We start from the raw sequence: 23,290 nt of genomic DNA, 5'->3' as shown, positions 1-23,290 counted from the left end.
TTTCTATTATTTAGTGTTAGTGCCACTCTTGTTCTAGATTCTTTGCTGAGTTGCTGTCCTTTCTTGATTGAAACTGAGTTTGAAAATCGCATTAAAACAAATCCTCAACCCAGCATAAGGGATCTTCTTCCATCTTCGTCGAGCTTGATTGAAAGAAAAGGAGCTGTCAGCTGGCTTGACAAGGCCTACATGTGTTATAGTGAGCAACAGTGAAACATAAGAATAACAACAATTATCCTTCCTAGTCCTGAAGCTGCGGTAAAACATACAACACAGGTGCTGTTGGGAGTTCCAGTTTGCAGAAACAAACTTTGGAGCTGACTACTTGTTTTGGCTGGTAATGCCAAATCGTTCTTCAGTCTAAAAGATTTAGTCTACCTTTTTACTTTTGATCAAAGGATCACTAGAAAAAGAAACATTCAGATTAAAAGAGGCCAATTGAATTGGACTTGGGGCATCGAAACTGTCGATTTACAAGTTTTTACTGACTTGTATGATGTGCCTGCCCTACATTATTACTGGTGGTAGATTGTTTTTTATTGTACTTCTTGGATACCCCATGACTCATGAGTGATTCTAGGGATTTGCGCCCTTGTGAATAATGATCAGATCCTTACATGGTCTCTTTTTTTGATCGACCCAATTTCGTATGCCCCCAAACTAAGACTAGCAAAGGAGGACTGCCCCAACTTTCATAGCACTTACTCATTTCAGACACTGAAATTCAATCAAATTTTATTATATTAATATAAATGTATATATATATATATATATGAATGAAAATAACATGAAAAGAATAACTTTTGCTTTATTAAGAAATGACAATTGAAACAACACACTCGAACCCTATGACCCCATGTATCCCTGGCTTCATCATCCCATTCTCCCCTCTCTCTTTTATTATATTTATATATATATATATATATATATATATATTTTCTCCCCTTTTGTATTTTTTCCAAGCTGATATACACCAAGAGAGCACCACAGCAAAAATACACAAATCCTTCTGTTTTTTCTTTTTCCTTTTTTTGGAGCCTTGGACGCTCAACTACCCTTGGATCAATATTGTTGGCAAGTGGGATCCATCTCAAGACACCAAAAGAAACAAGCGGACAAAGTAGAAAAATTCACAAGAGAAGTAAAAATTCTAATAGACACTGTTTCAGAAGTTTGCTAGCTCCAACACTCTGGGGTTAAGGCATGGTTTCTTTTGGGGTCCTTGCAATAGTCATAGACCATATGGTTTCTTTGAACCCATCTCATTGCTCTATGTTGTTGCCTGGTTAGCCCGCCGGACCGGAAAGGCGAGGCGGAGACTGGGCGGCACCATGCCGGTGCATAGGCAGAGCAGCCGCCTGCTTTGAAATTGGTGTACTTTGCAACAAATGGTTGGTATCTGTAATCAGCTTTGTATTTTCCATCTTCAGTTGCCCATGATGAGGCATCCCATATTGAACCATACACCCACATTGGCCTCAGAGGAAATGTTGCAGCACTCTTCCTTGGATACCTCCTTATGGGCACATCATCCACTAGGAATCTGAAATAAATATCAGATAAATCAATAAAATTCAGACATTTTAGGCAAAGGAGAAATAAAATATAAATATATACTTTATTGCAAATGAATACAAATACTATCACTAGTGTGCCTCATTTTTAGGTCTTACTTTATTTACCTCCTTTAAATAAATCTTTACAAACTATAGAAAATCTATGTCGTGCATGTGATCTACCTTTTCCATTGATATTTCACTCGTCAAAATCACAATAATTAATGTTATGCAAGGATTAAAATAATCTCCTAACTTTTCTGCATGATCATGTGAGAACACTGTCATTTTGAGAATGCAAATCACCAAAATGGTCACTATTCAAGTTCTAAATTATTAAACCTGAAAAAGCAATAATACTTTACAGCCAATAGGGACAAGTCCACAGCCTCACCATCCCCACATCAATTCCCAAGATATTTATTATTATACTTCTAGCATTAGACATTATATTATGGCCAGCAATCATTCTTATTTCAGATTAATTCAGGGTAGAGTTTGACCATAAGGTCCATAACCAAGATTGCAGCATTTGTCTGGTTTCTGGATACTTACATGATCTCTTTAGGACTCCAAAAAATGGCATAGTGATGAAAATCTTGGGTTGGATCAAACCACAGATGGAACTTCATCTCCCTCCCAATGATTTTTCCATCCCCACTCCCTCTGATATACACATTGGTCTGTAAAGTATAAGGCTTCCCAAATGTAGTTCCAAGGAACTCTATGTCCACTTCATCATGGAATCCTGGATGAGCTTCATTGTTTGATAGCTGCCATTTTATCAGTTTTTGTTGATCAGAGAGCAGCAGGAAAACAATACACTATCAAGAATCTTTGCTTCAGGGGATATTGGATATAGGATTAGAACTGTTCATTAAGAAAAGAAATGTAGTGAAAAATTATAGGTTGATCAATTCTCACATAGAAAGCTGTTATGACCCCTGCAGTGTAACCAGGTTGGACCTTAATCGAAGCTCCGAAGTAGCCAGAACGGAAAGGGCGAACTGACTTGAATCCACTCCCTGTTAAACCAAATAGGAGCAATAAAATAAGGAAAAAGATCAGATGGATTCCCACCATAAATAAAAAAAAAAACTAGTAACAAGAATCAAATGAAGGAAAGGTATTGATTAATACAAGCCAGTACTACTAAGTAAGACCTGAAGTTCTGTCAAGCCAGATTGTTAATGCATTTTGGTCTACACTTTGATGGCCAGGACCCCAAAGATTTCTAAACCCCTTATAAAAGCTCATAGGCCTAAATTTAGAGCTTGGCCAGTAGCCAGGAGAAGGTGGCCAGTCAGCATTGGTTGAGGGAAACATTAGAATGAGGAGAAGTGAGAGAAGGGGAGCCATGAGGAATGTAGAGGGAAAGCCAAGATGAGAGAAAGGAAACTCAATGGGGAAAGTAGAATGATTGGGAGTGTATAAATGCTGGGTGTGACTTGTGAGAGAGAGAAAGCAATGGGACAAGGGTGTGCGTGGAGGAAGAGTATGGCAGTACAGTTTTGATCTAACGAAAAAAAAGAAAGACTAGTGGGTCCACAATGTGGAGAGCTAATGAGGAAGCTGATGGAGGGTAGACACCCAACACTGCTCAAAAACCTCAAACAGGTTTCTCAAAAATTATGGGTAAAAGCATGTTTAAAGGGGTCATGTTCGTACGGTATCAAAAATAATAGTCCTGGTAACGAAGTAGAAAAGTACACACACAGTTTTTTTCCCCGTCACAACTACTTTCCTTCCCATTCTTTATGAGAAAACCTGTTAGCTTGGCTTTACATGGTTGGAAAGCCATGGAAAAGAAGATCAGATGCAGAAGGGGTAGATGGGTATATCTTAAATGTCTGTTTTGTTTTCCTTTGCTCTATGTCTCCACGGGATCTTGTGCTTTAAATCCCTTTTCTCTCATTAAAAGCTAAATGCATCTCTGTCCCTCAGCCTTTAAAGCCAACAATGCATACGTTGTTGTATTAACCCAAATGCCATTGTGTATTTGTAGCTTTTTTTTTTCACCATTCCCATATGTCCGTTCCTTTTTCTTTTAGCTTGCAGTCCCTAGCTATGGTAGAGGTTTTCTGTGGGTCACACTCTGATTTAGTCAATTTTGTGAATGAAAATGTTGAGTAATGGTGCTTTTTTAACCTCTGAACTTCTTAAATGGAGTGGGTCATGAGCTATCTTGTCTGGGGCCTTGTGTTCGATTTTGATTATACTTGTTATTCATTGAGAATTCAGATGACTACTATTTCTGAATTGCTGATTGGTTTCTCCATAGAAACTGCAGCTGAGCATACTCATCCACACTAATTTTTCTGATTTATTGCAATCGAAAAGAGTAAATCAAATGGTACTGCCCATCCTTTCCAGTAGAATTGTCTTTTTCCAGCCAGTCCTCATGTTCCTCTATTTCTATGTTTATAGATGTCAATGAGAAACAAAGCAACCGACTGCTTTATCAGCCTAAAGTGATTGATAATGACACTGTTTTCTGCCCCTCCTATAATGTTTATTGATATTCAATGTATGATGAAGAAAGACTGAAACAATCTTAAAACTAGTAAATAATGGGTAAAATCAGGGTCTCAAGTACCTATACCATACACCATAAACATACACACTTCTCATTGTCTCTGAAGAAAGTAAATACAGGTCATACAGGTTTTAATTTTTACCGACAATCTGATAACACAGATAGATGCCTGTGACAACTCGAAAACAAACACCTTTCACCACATCATCGTATTCTAAGATTCAAACTCAAGATTATCTCACCGCCTACAATCTACTTCTCTTTCCATTAGGGACCAGTATCCAGTATCGTTTGTGGTTGGATGTATCTAGTTTGATTGACTCTTGTAACACTGAGAAAACCAACATTAGTACAAAAATATAATGCAATGAAAGGTGGTCCAAAAATTGTGCTGCTTTGCATAAATGTGTATGTGCCCACAGCATCGGGATCATATAAAAAAAATCGAGATCTTGTAAGTTCTAAGCAATACCAAAAGTTCAGATCTTTTTTTTCTTAAAACAGCAACACATAAATCTGGTTATCCCACGTGGATGCATGCTTACGGATCAAAGCTATTTAATTTGGCTTGTCTTTATAGTGAGCTTTCTCAGCTGCTTTTATGATCAAAATTTTGATTTGGTGGACCATTGGCCTCAACAAATATATGACTCTTCTCCCTTTTTCTTTTTTTTTGGTTCTGTCAAATTCACAGTCTGGAAATTAATGCAGCTCCCTTCATCGACCTACAGTTATTACTCTAAGAAATGGGGCCAAAAAAAGTCAAAAGAAATATTAATTTCTGATAAAATAGACTTGGAAGAGGTCCAAAAATGTTTGTACAAAATGGGATTTCCTTGAAAAAAAAAGATCAATGATGATAATTGTCACATTTGAAGAAATATAAAACCAAGTCCAACCATAAAGTTCTCAAATTCAAGGGACAATATGTCGTTGGAAAGCAATAACATAACTCTAGTTTAACAGTGACAACAGTTTACGACATGGAAATTCGACTGTTAAACATGAAAAACATAGGGCGGAGGCAACTTAACAACAACAGACAATGCCACATGAAGTTCAAAGGATCTCCCAAAGCTAAAGCATCAACTAGCTAGATAGCCTGTCGTCATCATCCATTTCTGACTTCTGAGATCGACCCTTTTCCATTTCCATGGCAATTAAAACATTGGTATGTATTGTTTCCTTTCTTTTGCCTTGTGGTCACTAGAAAAGGAAATGCTTAATGCAGGGCCTTGTTCTTGGCTAGTTGGTCTGATTGCTGTGAGGCCTCCTTTGTTGACGAAAATTATGGACAAAATCACAGTAAAAGAATAGTCCCACTGTTGTGTCGGTAATAGCTGGAGGAAGAGAGCAATGCATTGGATCGGAAAAACAGAGGAAACTGGAAAGACTGGCAATGGGAATTGGGTCCCATTTCACCGACAAATTTAGGATTCTTATGTACGATATAGGCAATTTTTATCATAAACTTAGGCTATCCCTCCTGTAAATCTAAGGACTTGGGTCAGCTTTTTGTTCTTCTTCTTTTATTGTTTAAGTAACTGAGTATACCTTTAGATTCCATTGCCTGTCTTTTCCATTCTTTTTCTATTATGTATATATTTAGCTTTCATTTGATTACGACTTTTATAACAATTTTTTGCCAAATGAATAATCTATAATTTTATACGAAAAATAATTAAAAAATAATAAAATTTTATACATATAATAATAAAAAATTAAAGAAAAATAACCATCATCCTCCGCCACTATTTTAGTTTTACGCTACAACTAAAAAAACAATTACTATAGCATTTTAGTTCCACATTAAACTAATATATGATACGGCAACTTACTTATTTTTTAATCAAAATTATTTTACTTTTTACAATTTAATTTTTACTTTGCAAGAAAATCTTAATTTAATGTGAGAGGCAATGCTAAAATTGGTAAAGAAACAGAAGCTTACTTTAGATTCTTTGTCCGTTTTTACCACCATCTAACAGGTGTTTTTTATTTAATGATTGGGTTTGGAGCATGACATATATTATAATATAAAACATGGTTTCATGTATGGCATGGTATTAGTTTTTAAATGATACGTATGGATAAGAAGTAACAAGCAATTGATTATACATTTGCGTGTATTATACTATCTTATTGTCATATATATAGTTAAAGATATTAAAGTATATAAGATATATATATAGCTAATAAAAACAAAGATCGACCTAATGTCATTCCTTTATATATGGTAGCGTTTAATATAAGAAAAGTGAGAGCACATTCTCTACAATGTGTTTAATTAAATTACATTACAGTGTTTATTTTGTAATAGACTACTACAATGTAAGATTGTAATACAATCACATTACATTGTACTCTGCAATGTTATTAAAGATATTTTTACCATTCAACTTTATTACTTTGTTAAAAATATTTTGTAATGTTATAATCAAAATAAAAAATATTAAAATAAAATATATAATATAAAAAATTATATTAAATAAATAAAAATAAAATATATGATATTAAAAGTATATTTAAGAGATGATATTATATAAAAATTAACAATAAAAAATATAAGTATATTAAATTTATATTTTAATAAATTAGAGTAATTTTAAAAATTAACATTACGTTTCCAGCAAAGTAATTATAAATCAAATACTGTCATATTATCTTTTTTACATTTTAATCATTATTTTACTTGTATACCAAACACTGTAATATTATTTTCTCTACAATCATATTACTTGTAATTACATTATTTACAATTATATTGCTTATAATCACATTGCATTGTAAGGTACCAAACGTCACCTATATGTGATCCAGCTGTCAAATGTACAAATCATCATTACTCACCGCCTACATTAATATGAGACAAAACTTAGTTAAAGTTTTTTTTTTTTAAATCAAAGGCAAGATTGTAGATTTAATACATACGAATTAAGAATCAAATCAAACGCAAAGAGATTATTCAAAATCTTTAACACAGAAAATGATTTTGATGATCCTACAAAACAATTAAATATAAAGTTAATTAGCCAAAATTTGTAATGTTTTTTTTTAAAAACAATTAAATGAAAATTAATTTAAAAATCAAAATCGATAAATTGATAGAATTTAATTAGAAAATTAATAATATGTAAAAAATTAATTAAAAATATTATTTATATACAAAAATTTATCATTATTTATTGAATGGTGAAATTCTATATCATCATCTTTTAATAAAACATCAAATTAGATAAGGTCTAAACTCATTCAAATTTGTACAATTGATATATGTAATAAAAATTTTCAATCTCTCTATTTGAATTTTTATTTAATCATTTTTACAAGGGAGTTTCGCCAACTAGACCTAAGAAACATAAGTCTTACTCCCACATAATCATTACCATTAACCATCAACAATAATAATTTCTTTAAAGAAAAGTGACTCATAATAATTATTAATCATCAACACTAATAATCATTCCAAGAAGAGATTGAGTTCAATTACACATAATATCACATTATGTGAAGAATTGGGTACATGGTGATGCTTGTGGCTCAATATTTGTGTTGCTGTAAATAAGCTGTTTGATATCATTTGGTTTCGCTGAGCAATGGGGACAAAAAACAGTATTAATTGCTTGTGGCTTAGAATTACCAAATAATAATACAAAAAATGAAAAATGCCATGTACAATATATAATATAAAAGAGACAAATGTAAGGACAACCAATTATGTGCCAAGAGTGGTGACAGCATCTAAAGGTACCCCAACAAAACAAGAGTTTGCCTTTGGGTTTTCTTCTGTTTTTTTCTTCCATCAATGTGCTTGAACTGACATTGAAGAGGAAGAATATATTGCTATAGACTACAGACAACACACTTTAAGCTAATACTCCTAATTTCTAGATGACCCTTTTTTTTTTATTTTAATAATCTAAGATCACTTGGTTAATTTGATCTTATATTATATATACAGAGAGCAGGTATACTGTTATGTCCAAGTGTTTTCATATCCTCCTTTAATGTCATGCTTGTTCAAATCTAGTTAGAATGGATTAATTACTTCAACTACATAAACAAAATTAGAATGGATCAAATCTAGTTACATTATTATATATAAAATATAGGAAGTTGAACAGTGATGAATAATGCAAAGAAGGTACTGCCATACATGTTTGCACATGATTGGTAAGGGCTGAATCTAACAACAATTGTGATTAAAATGACATATCCATCCATTCAAGGAAAAATAAATATATATTGGTATTGTGACAAAGCATACCGCCCTCTCTTTACTTCAAAACGTTCCTAAATTGTTCCCAAAAAATTCAATTTCAAAGCTTTTATGGGATGACCAGCCAATCATTTAACTAGTTATTATCCAATGGGGAAGAGTGAAGCTTTTTATTTCCATTTAATGTTTGATTAGATTATTGTAGGATAGAGAAAAGCATCATGCACAGTCGAAGAGTCAAGACTACTAAAAGATTTCCAAAAAAAGTTGTAAATGATTGAAAGCTTCTCTCTCTTTTTCAAGCCTGTCTGAATTATTGGAAGGAGGAGGAGGAGGAGGAGGAGGATTGCCTTAGCCGACACTTAAAATTTTTTTGGCCTTTTGGCAACTTTAAAGTAGCTTCCAAGAGACAACTTGGAATAAAAATAATAAGTTGGACAAAGATTTGTATGATGCCATACAGAATACAGAATGAAAGTTGGTTCATTATAATTAGCTAGGCCTCACTCACTCTGAAGGCTACACTTCTCTTTGGGGTACGAAATCTTAGATTGCCTGAAATCCTACGGATAAAGATAAGGGTCGAGTGTCCTTTAAGAGACCGTAATTGCCCATTGTCAATGGACACCCCCACGTTAGGCAGCGGCTGAGCTAAAGTTTGAAGACACGTTATGCAAGACAGGGGTACATTAACGTACAAATAGGGGCCAAACATATCTTAATTAACAGTTGTACCTTAATTTTTCCAAGTACTAAAGCCGAACTTCAGGACCACACGTTCTTGATAAGATTATACCCTTAATCCCCAGCTTAAAGCTAGCTGTTATTAATATATATATATATATATATATATCAGCTAAAGTGCTAAACTTAGTAAGTATCATGTACCAAAATCTTGGAATTATTTTGCAGAAAAGGGAAAGCTTTAATAGTACTTACACAGAGGGCTGATTCTACCCGTTAGAAGAACTTGCTATGCACTTTTCTGAGGAGTTTTGAGTATAGATAAACAAAAAGAAAGTTCGGTGGCTATGGGAGTCGGGTCCTGTATGCATGCATGTGCAAAGTTAGTTTCGTTGGGCGTTTGGTACCGTTGACAAGAAAAGATGACTGTACTACTGATCATTGAGAGGACGCTGAGATCAAAGACAAATTCAAGAATTTTTTTGAGTAATGTTGTGATAATTAAAAAATATATTTTCTCAATTTATAATATGTTGGGAGAATATTTAAATCAAATTCAACATAATTTTATTTAAACAAATATTATTAAGTATGGTTATTAATAAAATTTTGTTATTGTTGTTTGAGGTTTATGTCTTGAGACAATTTCTTTTCTTTTAAAATATTTTTTCAGTGTTTATTTATCTAAAATTATAAAACTTGTTAAAATTACTATTTATTAGTATAAATTAAAATATTAAAATTAAATAAAAATATAATTTAATATAACAAATTATCAAGTTCAATAACTAACAATATAATAATTTTTTATTCATTGATCAAAACTAAATATAAATATCTACAAACCACATAAAGTTAAATAAACAATTAAATAAACAAATAATATATCTACAAAATAAATAAAAAAAAGACTCGTAATGTTCACATATTATTTGACATGTAATACTATTTTCTATTAGTTAGATTATAATTATGAACTCAAATTATCAAACTAATCAAAAAAATATTTAGACATAGAGTATTTAAAAACTTAATTTGAGTTGAAAATTACTTACAATTGAAGCCTAGATGAGTTGTTTTGAGAGAATGAAAAACATAGTCAAGAACTAAGAAAGGGAAGGATTTGAATTTTTAGATAAAGAGGGTAGTTTAGGTTTTGACTTTTTAAATAAAATCTTAAATTATAGAAGAATTTTTTTTTGTCTTTTCTTATAATATTTAAATATTAATACATAAATTACTTTTGATAAATTACTTTTACTTTGAGTCTTTGACCACACTCCTTATAAAATTGCAAAAAAAAAACAAAAAGAGTTCATTATTATATTAACTACCTAGATCTTAAATAAATTGTATAAAAATTAAAATATTTTAAGAAGTGAATGATTTCATGTGACACCACTCCTTCCAACATGGGTCTGCTCATGGTTGGGATCAATATGTTTGATACTATTACTTCTGTGATCTTACATGGTTAACTTATGAGAAATATGTAATTGAGATAAAAAAGTACCACCCTCTCACTTTGGAAAATTTTCTCTTCTGATTAGCATTGATTTTTTTTGGAGAGTTACTTTCATGGTTATATACATACATATATGCTTAGTTTTTATTGGTATATAAAATGATCGATTGAAATGGGGAAATGTTTATACATTTGTAGATGGATTCTTTTGGTAAAGATAGAGATAATGTTGTAACAAGTGACGTGAGATGTGTTGAAGGCAACAAAGGAGAAGATTGTAGCAATCTTTGAGACAGGAGATGAAGATACAAATTAGGAAAAAGATAAAGAAAATGTACTGACGAAACACGATGAGAATAAGGTGGTAAGACTTGAGCAAAATAAAGTATTTTGGGAAAAGCAATTAGATAGAGCTTGAGAGAGAGAATCGTAAAGAGGGAGTTTATTGAATTTCTAGTATGTCCTAATGAATTACCAAGCTTTTATATATACCAAATGGAAACGGTTGCTTGGAAATAGTTAACAAGAAAATGTTTATTGGACATCATGAGAATAGCACGTTTGGGAAGAACGCGTTCATCACACAAGAACATGTCCATTATGGGAAAAACACGTTCATCATAAGAATAACATGTTAGCCCAATACTTATATTAGATCGTGGATGGATGTTTCGGTCTAATGATGTAGTGGAGCTTAGTGACACTTAATTATGTATCACACATATCTCGAGAAGAAGGGAAAAGAAAAGAAGCACTCATATTCCAAAGGAAAGATCAAGATGAGGGCTTCTTAACTTCCTTCTTATCTAAGAAATTACTCCAAGTTCTCCAAAACATCTCAAAGGCGAAACTAACTCGTGAACTCTACCACTTCTTCCAAGTTATTTTTACTGCAGTCCATGTGTTATAACTATTTTACTTGTTCTGGTCGCTCTCATTGCTCTTTGTATAGTGTTATACTTCCTATAAACTAACTCTTACAAATAATAAGTTAATAGCCAAAATCAAGCATATACATTTTACCCCCTAAATGAGAATTCTTAATAAAAAAAGTTCTAATGCATTACTAGTAAGACAGAACAAAAAGAAAATTAAGTTAAAAAAATCAAGAAAATTAGTTGAGAGTAATGCATTATCTTGTGCATAGTATTTCTTTCTCACACGACAAGCAATTGAGAATAATTCACTATCTAATATCGAGAGAGACAGTGTTGCAACAAGTGAAGTCAGATGCACCACAAGTGAGATGCACCACAAGTGACAGAGAGGAAGCCTGGAACAGCCCTTGAAGTACTGAATGCTTATGGTAGGAGGTTATTAGGAAAAAGGTTGGGAAAGTGTAATGGTGAAGCATTGTGGAGAATAAAGAGGAAACAATTGAGTTAAAAAGAGAAAGTCTTTTTGGAAAAGCTTAAAGAGAGCTTGTGATGAAGTATCTTAAAGAGAGTTTTTTGAATTTCTAGTGTGTTCTTTAATAAATTGCCAAGGCTCTTATAGTTACCAAGGTAAAACAATTACTTGCAAGTAATTAGCGAGAAAGTGTTCATTAGACATCATGGGAAACACATGATTGGGAAGAACATGTTCATCATGGGAAGGAAAAACCAATTAGGGGAAGAACATGTTCATCATGATAATGCAACATTTGCCTACTACATTTATTGGGTGGATATTTCGATCTAATGACAAAATGGAGCTCAAGGGCACTTAATAATATATTACATATTTCTTAAAAAGAAAGGAAAAGAAAGAAACATGATTCCAAAGAAAAGTCAAAAGAAATCTTCTCAACTATCTTCATATTTGAGCTACCAAATCAATTTTTCAAAACATTTCAAAGGTGAAATTAACTTGTGAACTATGCCACTTATTTCAAATTACTTTCATTGTTGTCCACATGATTATCTGTCCTACTCGATCTGATCATTCCTATTGCTCTTGTATAGTATTATACTTGCTATAAAACAACTCCTAGAAATAATAAATTAGTAACCAAAATCAAACATTTACAACATTTATAAAATTTGAACTACAAGAACATCGAAGGTAAATTTCTCTTCCATTATAGGAAAACAAGGTTTTACTGATGGATTACATTCCATTGATAAAAATTCGTTAGTTTATACTAACGGAAAAGAAGCCAAGAAAACATGGATGGATTACCGACCAAATTTTCTTACGAACGTACTTCAGTCAGTAATTGGTTAGTAACGCATTGGCGGCAATTTAATTTGGAAGGTGACAAAAATACGGACTGAATACTTTGGTCAGGAATGACCATATCGACGAAAATTACCAATGAAATTTCTGTTGGCAACACTGTGATTATAATGATGGAATAATCAATGAAATTTCAATCAGTGTACACATTGTTCCCTTTGTAGAGTTCGTTGTCGGATTTCTCGATGAAATTTTTATTGGTATAAGGGTTTAGGGTTATCTAAGGAAAATTTTGTCAATAATTGCAAATAAAACGTTAGGGTTTTCTTTTCAAGCATTTCTCCTTTTCCTTTTCTTTTCCCCAAGATCTTCCTCTCCCCTGCCAACCACCCTTAGCCCTCCTGCTCTTGCATTGACAGATAGCTCCTTCCCCTGGCTGGACACTTTTTATCATCGACTTAAGTTCTATAGGGCTCTCCCGAGCCGACGAGCCCCACCCTTTCCTGTGGATGTGATCGAGAGTCTCTTCCCTCGCTTGCTAATGCCAATTGACGTGTAAAGGCAACTGACCCCCCACGTTTTTTCAAGCTTAAAACTCATGCCGGCCAACTACCCCCTCCCTCCGTCTGGAGTTGAATCTAATGCCGACACCCCCACATCTCCTTACTGATTGCCCTTTCCCCGTTCAGGATAGGCAAGATAATTTTTTTTATTCCTAATTTTTTTTTATTAATCTTGTTACTAATTTTGCCCTTTAGTTTTTGGATTGTGTATATTGTTATTTTTATTGTTATGTGAAACTAGTTAAGCACATAAGTTGAATGGATCAGAGCTGCTTGTTAATTGATTGTGGAGTGTGAGGGATTACGCTGTTGAATTGAGTTGACGATTTTTTATTTGTGCTTGTTTATTGATTTGAAGCTGTTGTTTGATTATTGAGTTTAATTGTTGTATGGAAGTTGGAAGTTCTTGATCTATTTTTTTGAATATTGATTGTGGTGGCTGGTTTTTTGTTGTTCTATGAAACTGTTGGTTTTTTGGATGGAGTTATTTGTTAATTGACTGTGGAGTGTGGGGATTGTGATTGCCGTTGCCATTGAATTTAATTCAAAGTTAAAATTGGAATTTTAGCTCATCAAAATTGTTTACATACATAATAATGATAAATTATATATATATATATTTGCTTGATATTAACCCCAACTCATGTATGCTACCAATGTTTGAAATTTTTTGTGATAGTACTTAATATTAATGATTATGCATTATATTTATTGTTAGTTCATAATAATGGTTAGTTGATAATGTGATGACAGATTTTTGCATAATCATGGTTAAATATAAGACTATTGCTGGCCTTCGAGCACGGTCGATTGGTATAGGTAGTTCAGCTATGCAACTTTCGATTCCACCTCCTCAATCTTCACCACTAATTGTGTGACCGCCAATGCCACCTCAGTCATTGATACCATTAATGCCCACTCTTATGTCCACAAAAGCAGTTATTCCATTGGATCCAAAGGAAATGCCGCCAACTCCGACTATTGTTGCAAGTGCACCAAATTTTGTATCCCAGTCTAGGGGCCGATGGCTTAGTGTAGGCTTACCCACTCCTACCAATCCAGGCTGATGAATCCTTTTGCATCCTATCGAAGAGAGGTAATTTACTATTATTAGCTTATTTCATTATATGTAGTAATTTCATTAATGTGTTCTAATAAAGATGTATTTATTTTGTAGTACTTTTGCGAAGACTTGAGTGACTCCAACCATCATGAGAATAATCAAAAGTCACCTCAGTAGGCCTTGGCCGACAGGGAGGTTGATTCCTATCATTGTGAAAGATGTCATGTGGCATAAATTTGAGGTACCATATTGTTATTGTATATTTATCCAGGTTTCCTTTAACAAACTGATATAAATATTTATTTTAATGTAAAAGTCTTTTACGTGGACTAATACTAATGCTTCAACGGTCTACAATGTATGGGAGAATATTTGGAAAGACTGATTAAAAAATTTGTTAATAGATGAGCATGAGAAAGTCAAGAGGGACGTGGGACGCGGACACTCATCATGATCTTTTCTTAACTAAGGGAAAGGCATGCCCCTAGATCATAATAGAGGTTTGGGATCAACTAGTTGATAATGTCTGGGCCACGCTCGAGTGGCAATGTCAATCCGTGAAGGCCCAGCAAAACTGCATAACAAAGAAGGACGGTGCCATAGCAAAGCACACAAGGGGTTTTTTACCTTTTGCTTTACATCAGAAGAAAATGGTTCATGTTCTTAAGTTGTAAAGTCAATATTGTGAGCATTTTGATGTTGTTGTTGTGTTGTTGATGATTGCGAAGTGAAACCATGGATATGTTTTGATGATGCATTTGTTTTTCTTTTGAGTGTGTTATGTATTGTTGTTTTACGATTTTAAAACATATTGTCATTGTGTTGTTGAAGATTGCGGAAACATGCATATTGGTGATCATGCATTTTTTTTCTTATTGTGATTGCAGTCCGAGATGCTATAAAGATCAACGACATTCTCTGAGGTTTTTGAGCACATTCACAAGCGACAAAAAGGAATCGGAGAGTTTGTCAGCAACAAGTCGAAGACTGTTAGTGTAAGTAATAGAAATGAGTTAGTTTGTTTTAATTATATTATTGAATATGTGAATATGTTCTTTAACAACTTCATTAATATATAATGTCATTTTCTTTCTATTTGTAGGAATCATATATATTTGCTATATTGTCGAAGTACAATGATGATCCATCAACCCAACTAGAGTTCGATCTAGTAGCATGATTTGAGGCAATTAGAGGGTCGTAAACCACTCAAACCCACATCTACGGGTTTAGCACCAGGATGTGACCTACTACATTATTTGCTCCAACTACGATATCTGAGTTTGTTTGTGGTCTGATGCATTCTATTGCTGCTGCACGAGTTTCATCCATCTGAACTTAAGGGCTATCAAGAAGTGAAGACCGATGTGAAGGAGTTGAAGACTGACGTGCATGATATTAAGTCCATCATAAAGTTTATCCTTGAGAGGCTTCAAGATCAAGTTGGCAGGTCTTCATCATCAAAGCAGTTACATCCTCAGTCACAACAGCAATCTCCCCTTCCTAATGGTTTGGCAGATGGACAATCGTAATTCCTTTTTGTTGTGCTATAGATTCCTTATATTAATGCTTTTCACTGACTTTAAACATTTCTTTTTTTAATTTTCAAAATATTTGGTATGTTTTTTTCATTATATAATGCATTTGGAGTAATTTTTCACACAAAATTGTTACTTTTAATATATTAATATTATTATTTAATGCAAAAACACAAAATATAAAAAAAAATATAAAATTAATTATTACCGATAAAATTCTTTTAATATTGACATATTTTATTTTTTTCACCGACAAAATTTGCTTCATTACCTACAAAATAATACCCATTATCGACGGAATAACTAAAAAATTTTAGTTGCTAATTCCATCAAGAATGTAATCCGTCTGTAAATTACTAAAAACTTTGCCAATGTTGAGATCTGTCAGTATTTTTTCGATAGATTTACTAACAACAAAACTTTCAATCAGTGACTTTATTGGTGGATTTTTGACATCACCAATAAATTTTTTGATCGACAGATTGAATTTTTTATCAACAAAAACTTTATTTGATGATGCTTTTGACAGAATTTTAAAATATTGACGGAAACTTATTACCGACAAGGGTATTTTCAATTGATTAACGACAAATTTTTTTATCAGTAATTTTAATTACCGATGGAATGCACACCCTCACTGATGAAATTTTTTATCAATAAAACCTAATTTTTTAGTAGTGTTCTACCATATAAACTCTATGGTGCTCCTGAAGATAATAAGGTGTGGATACAAATATTTGTATCGTGTGCATGTATATATGTATATATTGGTATATTATGAGTAACTTTTTTCTTTTAATTTTCTATATATATATATATATATATGTCAACATGACTTACCATAGTATAACAGGACAATTTTGTTGTTGCAATCACACTTTCAGAACATGTAATCTAATATCAAATAAGGTGATGTGACCCTCTACACAGAACAAAGCCAAAAGACAGGGTGTTGTCTTGGTTTCAAGTTGGTTGGATAAAAATGTAATGAAGTGGAGTGAAAAAAATTGTTTTAATTATTCATGATTTTTGTGCAATATTTTATTTTTTTCGTAATTTTTAAATTTATAATTTCTCAAAAAAGTTTCAAATTCATTTATTTTGTCAAATTATCTTTAAAAATTAACGAAATATGTTATCTCACCATATGAATGCCTGTATAGTATAAATCTTAGTCCAAAAGATCAAACATGTCTCCTTTCTTTACCATGTGGATGTCCAAGTGCCTGAGTCTTACTTATTTTTACCATGTGAACATGTATATGAATGTTTAATTATCAACGAAATGAATAAATTTAGAATATTCTAAAAATTACTTGCGAATTTTATTAAGATGATGGATGTGTTTGTACAATTTGCTCAAGGTGTAATCCAGCTTAAGAGAAAATAAAATAAATCAAGAATGTGTTGAGTTGCTTAAAGTGGCTACTGAGCCAAGCCCTAAAGGAGTCTGCAAAACTGCTATTCTCCCCTTAACAAAATGTACTCCTGGAACTGACAGGAGTAATTAAAATCTAGTAATCCAAGTACCCTGGAGAAGGTTAAGTAGCCCAGGATGAAGCTCCCCCTCCATGAACTGCCTCAGGAAAATAGCATGAAAAGCAATTGAAGAATGAAGAGTGATCAGTCTGAGTCTGTAAATTATTGCATATGAAATATGTAGGCTTTGCCAAATCTGGAATAATGTCCCACATTCTGCTTGAAAAAAATTATGTTGTCACTGGAAGACGAAAGTTTCTGGTAGATGGAAACACATGTACAGCTAGACTCTGGTTTGCTTTTTCCTCCACCATCCCCCACCCACAAGAATCCAGCTCTCAGCCATGAAAAATTGGCAAATATTTTTTTTATAAAAAAAAGGGGAAAAATCATTGCTCCATATTTATAAATTTGACACTAGTATTGGCCAAAATGAAAGAACATAAGCATGAGTCTCTGTACCAACTTGACTGAGCAGGCTCTAATTCATGTGATACCAAAAATCCAAGTTTGTCCCCTGTTTTTGTAGTTTCCAGTGGATCCAATCTTGAAGAAACGAGATATGATCACTCCCAGTCTTCATTTTACTATCAAAGCATCCTTCATTTTATGAAATAGCATATGTATACTTCATTTTACCATCAAAACATACTCAATAATATACGGCTGTCAGTCAGGCTGCCAGTGGCAAATGATCTTTGTTCCAAATATGTCTCAATATCACTCATTTCGACCCATCAAATTGAACCGTTCATATATACTGTGTACATGGTCTAAACAGAAACAAAAGACAATATGTTCACATCAAGTGCACCCACTCTTTCTTTGTCAATTGAGATGGATGTTATGTCAGTTTGTGATAGGGTTTCCTTTCAGGCAGCTGCTCGCTTCACCTTTCACACAGCATGATTCAAGTTCTTCCCCCCCACCCCCACAGCGAGGAGTACCAACTGACAGGTCCGAGACAACTTCATCTTTTAAAGTCAAAACTTCAAAGGAAACGTGTTAAGCAAATGTTGTACTAAGCTTGGGTTTGCCATGGACTGACGGACACCATACCAACTCAATGTATTGGTTAATTATGCTTGGACAATAAATAAGCCCAATCAAGTGTTTTGCATTTTTAATTTGTACCCAAAAAAAAGAAATATTTGCATTTTAATTTGTATTAAGAGTTAAGATTTTGATGGCTAAGCTTGACTTACTTACCATGCATGATTTTAATTTTTATCAAAGTTTCATCACCATAAAATGAAACAAACACCTTAACAAGAATGCTCAAGTTTTAGTAACATTTAAGTCCGGCCCAACCCAAATTTCTAGGTCGGACTAGGCTTTCCCCAATGCTTATGTCACATTTTTAAAATACAAATAGACAAACCAATAACCATAATCCAACTAATAAATTAAAGTTAAATTCGAATCCTTATTTACATGTTAATTATCCTTGCAAATGCTTTTTGCATTACCTTTAAGTAATAATATAACTCAAATTTCACAAAAAATTAATTGATTCAACTCAAATTATATTAAGTATAGGAAGAAATGTCGGATTATTGACTTATTAAACAAGATTGAGACATTTAACATATACTAGATTTGAAAGCCTATCTTAAAAAAAAAATAATGTTGAAAGCTAGTAAGTGTAGGTAAGCCGTTGCCCCAAAGGCACCCCTAAGCTAAGAAGAAGATAAAGTTGGTAACAAAACTAGTTGGAGGTCCATTTTCCATTTACCAACCACATTACTATCGTTTTTATGAGATTTCGTAGCACATACGTCCCTCCTTTATCAACGCAATTACATAATGCCACGTATCATCCAAGATTAGATGCCTGGATCCCAGACCTTTCCCAGTAAAAAAGGAATCTATTAGATGTTGGAGCCTGTTGGTCCTTCTGCTTTATTTCCATCGCTAAAATTCTGGAATCTTCGGAAGAGGTCTCTTTTTTCTTTTACCTAGCTAGTTCAACTATAGCAAGAAGGCAGGCCCCAAACTCCTCTTTCAACAGTCCACACAGTTCAAAGTCGAAAATTGCTTTCAAGGTAAAGTCTCCTCCTTTTTCCTTCGTCAAGATGCTTTTCTTTTCTTTGTTTTTTCTTGGGCTTTCAAAGCAATGACATTTTGATTGGGGGTTTCCTCTTTCAGCTTAATTTTTCTGCTTTTGATCTTTATATTCATTTCGATCCCTTTTTGAAGTTCTGGGTATTTGTGGGTTTGGCTTGGCATCAACTGCTTCTTTGCTTAGTGGTAATTTCTTTCTCGTTGAGTGTAGTTGGTTTTTGGTTTTTGGTTTTGTCTGCGTGTTCCTGTTACGATTTTATTTGAATGAAACTATTTCTATTTAAGGAGGAAACAAAAACAAAGAGAGTATACTGAAGTTGTTTCTATGTGATTAGAACCAATTGCTTTATTGTGATTAACGAACTGAGTAGGTTTGCATTGTCGTTGTCAGAGTCCAGAAGATTCTGAGAAAATTTTGGGATATAGGTTGTTGATTTGTGTAATTTGGTCTATGTATTAGAAGGTGCAGAGTCAATTAACATTGGAGATTACATAGAGTGCGTGAAGAGCCCCTTTTTCTCCTTCTTTATATCTATGTCCCTCTGCTCTAGATAATCTTCCTTCACTGAGGTTATCCCTGGAAAGTTTCTTATCGGCTAAGGTGTTAGGGGAGTTTTAGGTTCAGCTTGTCCATGACCCAGGTGATTAATAATTGGAAATTGTTTGATAGAGTAAGGTATTTGTTCCTTCCCCTTTTTTCAATTTTTGATGCTGCTGTTGTAAGTTGAAATAGAAGGGTAGTTGTTGATGAAAAGTTAATGGTTAAACACTTTAAATGTGTGGAGCTCAGTTGAACAGGAATGGATATAAGAATTGAAAAAGGAAAATAAAACTGATATGATTATCAATTTGGTCACTGGTTGTAGGTTAGAGATTGATACAGATTATTGTCATCTGCATGAGCTGCACTTTTTCCTGCCATGTAAATTACTAATACAGTCAGTTTTTCTCATATGAAGCATATGGATTGTTTCTTATACAGAGACTTTTCCAATTTCTTCCCCTCGACATGATCAATGATTGTAGTTTAGAAGGCAATGGTTGCCCAACCTGAAGTAAATGGAAACCAATGGTAGCAATCGTTGTTCCCATGAAAATCAGCCTCCAACGGGTTCAAACAATGCTAACAAAGATCAATCCACTGAGAAGGAGGTTTTTGTTAACCATGGTATGTTGCTGACTTGCTATTAAAGGCTATCGATTTTCTCCCAGGAAGCCTGTCATTCTGATGAAATCTGCCTTCCATGTGACTGTTGAATAGTAAACTGCTTTTTTGAAAATCTTACTAGAATTGAAAGCAATTAGATTAGCTCTGAGCATACTCAAACTTCATACCTGAATAATTTCCTGCAGTCTTTTTTCAGGAAGCCATTTTGAATTTTTAGTATTGATATTGTATCTGCTAGGTGGGTTGCATGTGATGAATTCATTTTATTTCCTCAGTGTTGATGTAGTCAGGTAACTTGAGAATCAAATGTTATTCAGAAGGTGGTTTTAGATGCGGGGCTAGGTGTCAATGTTTTTTAATGAGTATATAGTTTAACGATGCCTTTTAATAGTGGCCTTATCTGATATGAACTTCAGTAGCGGAGGATTTATCAACATATATTGGCGTGAAATGGGTCTGATCTGTTTACTGTTTGGACTTGTTGGTGTCGGGTGTATGAGTTTCCTCGATAAAGGGGCTATATGCTAAAATGTAATTTGTGGTATGGCCATAGTTGGTACTTTTCTTCTGCAAATTATTGCTTGTATTAATTCCAAAGGAGATTGCCGAAATCAATATTTTATTCTATTTTTTACCCCCTTAATGTGAGTATTTTGCTACTTCTTGTTAAAAGCAATTTGAAATAGAGTTGTGCATGCTGAAATAATGCGCACAAGCTTACTGTGCAGCTGAAATAAGTTGGCATGAGATTAGAAGACAGTGGGTTGGGGATCAGTCTCAAAAATCAAAAAGAATGCCCCGGGAACCAATAATGAGGTATATGCCTGGAGATTTTTCCCCTCTTCTCTTAGAATCTTCCTATTCAAATATTTGAGTGCCATTGGTGATGTGTTGTTCACTAAATTCTCAAAACCTAGCTTTTAAAAACTTTAGTAAGAAGAACAATTTAGTTTCTTAAACCTTAGCATTTATATAGTGCATAATCTACTTTGTCATGCTGCTTTAAGTCAGCTTCTGGACATTCACTTTCCTCTCTTCTCAGACTGCTTTGTGTGAATCTCTCCTTAAAGTAATGAGTACTATTGGTGGTAGTTACTGTTTGCTTTATCGCTCTTATTTAAACATAAGTTTTAAACTCTTAATTGTAGACATATGAATTTTTGAAACCAAGCAAAGGATATCTTTTGATGCTGCTTTAAGCCACTTTTTGGACTTGCCACTTCCCCTCCTTTATGAACCAAATAGGGTGTATGAAGTTTGTGTCTCTACTCCAAGATGTGTATCTAGTTGACATTCCTTCAGATGTAATTAGGAAAGCAATAAAATAAAAATATATGCTCCTGAATTCTTTCTGTCTTTTCCCTTATAGTGCAGCCACATAATATGCTTTGATTCTTAGGTTGCACGTTTACCTTCCATATATTCTTTTTTTTTTTTCAGAAAACCATGGATACATACAATACTTATGTGTATAGTGTTGCCTATAAAAAGAGAAAATAGAAGAAGAAGAAAGATTACCTGACACTATCACAGGCTTCCTGTGCCACTGTACTTCGCTTCAATTTTTGATGTAGCAGGCTTGCCCTTGTTCATCTAATCATTGGAATTCAATTTACACATTGTGATGGCGATCAAATGATCTTTTCTTTCTTTTCTCTTTTAGTAGTTTGAGGGTGTCAGTCATTTTAGGAGTCATTTCATTGAGAAACCATCAAGGTGCTTCCTGGAATATAACCTTACATCTGTGATTATAGCTGTCCTAGACTTAAAAGTTCCTCTCATTCTTTAACCTTGGAATCTCCTTTGGCAGCTGGACCACAACTTATGAGGATTTGCTTTGTTCTACTGAACCTTTTCAACAGTCAATCCCATTAGCTGTAAGTGTCACAGAACATTTTCCCTCAACTTTCAGTTTTGGGCCAACATTGATGTGTTATATGTGTGGTGAAAATGCAGGAGATGGTGGATTTTTTAGTTGACATCTGGCATGAAGAAGGCCTATATGACTAGAAAATTGGGAAATTTGTTATGGTAGTTGCACAGTTTTTGGTGCAGATGACCGAGGTGAAGCAAAACTCATAGGTTCTACAGATTTCCCCTGTCGAAACTGATTGAATGATACTAATATATTGGATTTTCTTGTTCTTGATTAGATGAACAAAAGTCATTAAATCAATCGGGTGTACAGTTCAACAGGACTTGGGGGATTTTAGTTAATGTAATTGACTAATCCTTTTTAAGTAAAGATCTATTCTTTTGGTTTGACAAAATTTTTACTTTTCTGCTGACTTATTCTGATGTTAGTGAATTCGATGATCAAATGTGTTGCTATCTTGATAAAGAAAATGGCCGAGAAAATTTGGCCAAGGGCGAGGAGAAATGACGCTGGATTCTACTTGACTTTGAATGTTGAGAGAAATTTGGATAAATACTGTTTGTAGTGTCATCGACTTATCATGTATGTTAAGTCAGAGGAAAGCTAAGATTGGTAATCAGCAATCAACCCTTGATCCAATTTTTAGCTGATGATAAATTTCCTCTTCAAACAGAGCAACCCCATATGCCAACCTACCCAAAGCAAAATTCTTTTCCAAGTTCATGAAAAGTGGGATTCTGACAATAGATGTTCATCCTTCATAGAGATGCAAAATAGATGTTTACTTAATTGTCGATTTTGCTATTTGCATTTGGTTTCTTCAAATATTGTTACAAAAGCAAAAGCAAGTGCTTAACAACAGAACGTTCTTATTTAATTATAAATGATCAAAATCATTGAACAGAACATGAACTTAATA

At 33.5% G+C, this 23,290-nt stretch overlaps 2 protein-coding genes across 6 annotated transcripts; one reads left to right on the top strand and one right to left on the bottom strand.

The window, feature by feature from the left end:
* Positions 1 to 783: 783 nt before the first annotated feature.
* XTH32 (xyloglucan endotransglucosylase/hydrolase 32) lies at positions 784 to 2,984 on the bottom strand. The gene is made up of 4 exons (XM_021433413.2): positions 2,720 to 2,984; positions 2,481 to 2,581; positions 2,112 to 2,329; positions 784 to 1,543 (listed from the first exon to the last, which is right to left on the bottom strand). Exons 1-4 carry the CDS (start codon positions 2,913 to 2,915, stop codon positions 1,177 to 1,179), a joined length of 882 nt encoding a protein of 293 aa, XP_021289088.1. The 5' UTR covers positions 2,916 to 2,984; the 3' UTR covers positions 784 to 1,176.
* A 16,051-nt stretch (positions 2,985 to 19,035) lies between these two features.
* LOC110420302 (zinc finger protein) lies at positions 19,036 to 22,765 on the top strand. 5 transcript variants are annotated; one of them, XM_089784238.1, is made up of 6 exons: positions 19,036 to 19,308; positions 20,310 to 20,495; positions 21,224 to 21,311; positions 22,159 to 22,211; positions 22,306 to 22,372; positions 22,452 to 22,765. In XM_089784238.1, exons 2-5 carry the CDS (start codon positions 20,387 to 20,389, stop codon positions 22,368 to 22,370), a joined length of 315 nt encoding a protein of 104 aa, XP_089640364.1. In that variant the 5' UTR covers positions 19,036 to 19,308; positions 20,310 to 20,386; the 3' UTR covers positions 22,371 to 22,372; positions 22,452 to 22,765. The 5 variants fall into 5 exon arrangements, with proteins under 5 accessions (XP_089640364.1, XP_021289245.1, XP_021289244.1 ...); XM_021433570.2 differs by lacking the exon at positions 22,159 to 22,211 and adding an exon at positions 19,788 to 20,003 and having other exon boundaries at positions 19,070 to 19,308; XM_021433569.2 differs by lacking the exon at positions 22,159 to 22,211 and adding an exon at positions 19,463 to 19,513 and having other exon boundaries at positions 19,071 to 19,308.
* The last annotated feature ends 525 nt before the right edge of the window (positions 22,766 to 23,290 follow it).

This window comes from Theobroma umbraticum, unplaced genomic scaffold (assembly GCF_002168275.2).
Source record: "Theobroma umbraticum cultivar Fairchild unplaced genomic scaffold, ASM216827v3 scaffold_86.0, whole genome shotgun sequence".
Lineage (NCBI taxonomy): Eukaryota > Viridiplantae > Streptophyta > Magnoliopsida > Malvales > Malvaceae > Theobroma > Theobroma umbraticum.
The sequence above is the reverse complement of the archived record's forward strand: the minus strand, read 5'-3'. Positions and strand labels throughout refer to the sequence as shown.

Coding starts and splice junctions, on each gene's coding strand:
- XTH32 (XM_021433413.2), bottom strand. CDS start 2,915: ATGGCTCCCCTTCTCTCACTTCTCCTCATTCTAATGTTTCCCTCAACC. Junction 2,582..2,719: donor CTGGCTTGACAGAACTTCAG/GTCTTACTTAGT, acceptor TTGGTTTAACAG/GGAGTGGATTCAAGTCAGTT. Junction 1,544..2,111: donor TGGAGTCCTAAAGAGATCAT/GTAAGTATCCAG, acceptor TATTTATTTCAG/ATTCCTAGTGGATGATGTGC.
- LOC110420302 (XM_021433570.2), top strand. CDS start 20,387: ATGGAAACCAATGGTAGCAATCGTTGTTCCCATGAAAATCAGCCTCCA. Junction 20,496..21,223: donor GGAGGTTTTTGTTAACCATG/GTATGTTGCTGA, acceptor CTTACTGTGCAG/CTGAAATAAGTTGGCATGAG. Junction 21,312..22,305: donor CCCCGGGAACCAATAATGAG/GTATATGCCTGG, acceptor CTCCTTTGGCAG/CTGGACCACAACTTATGAGG.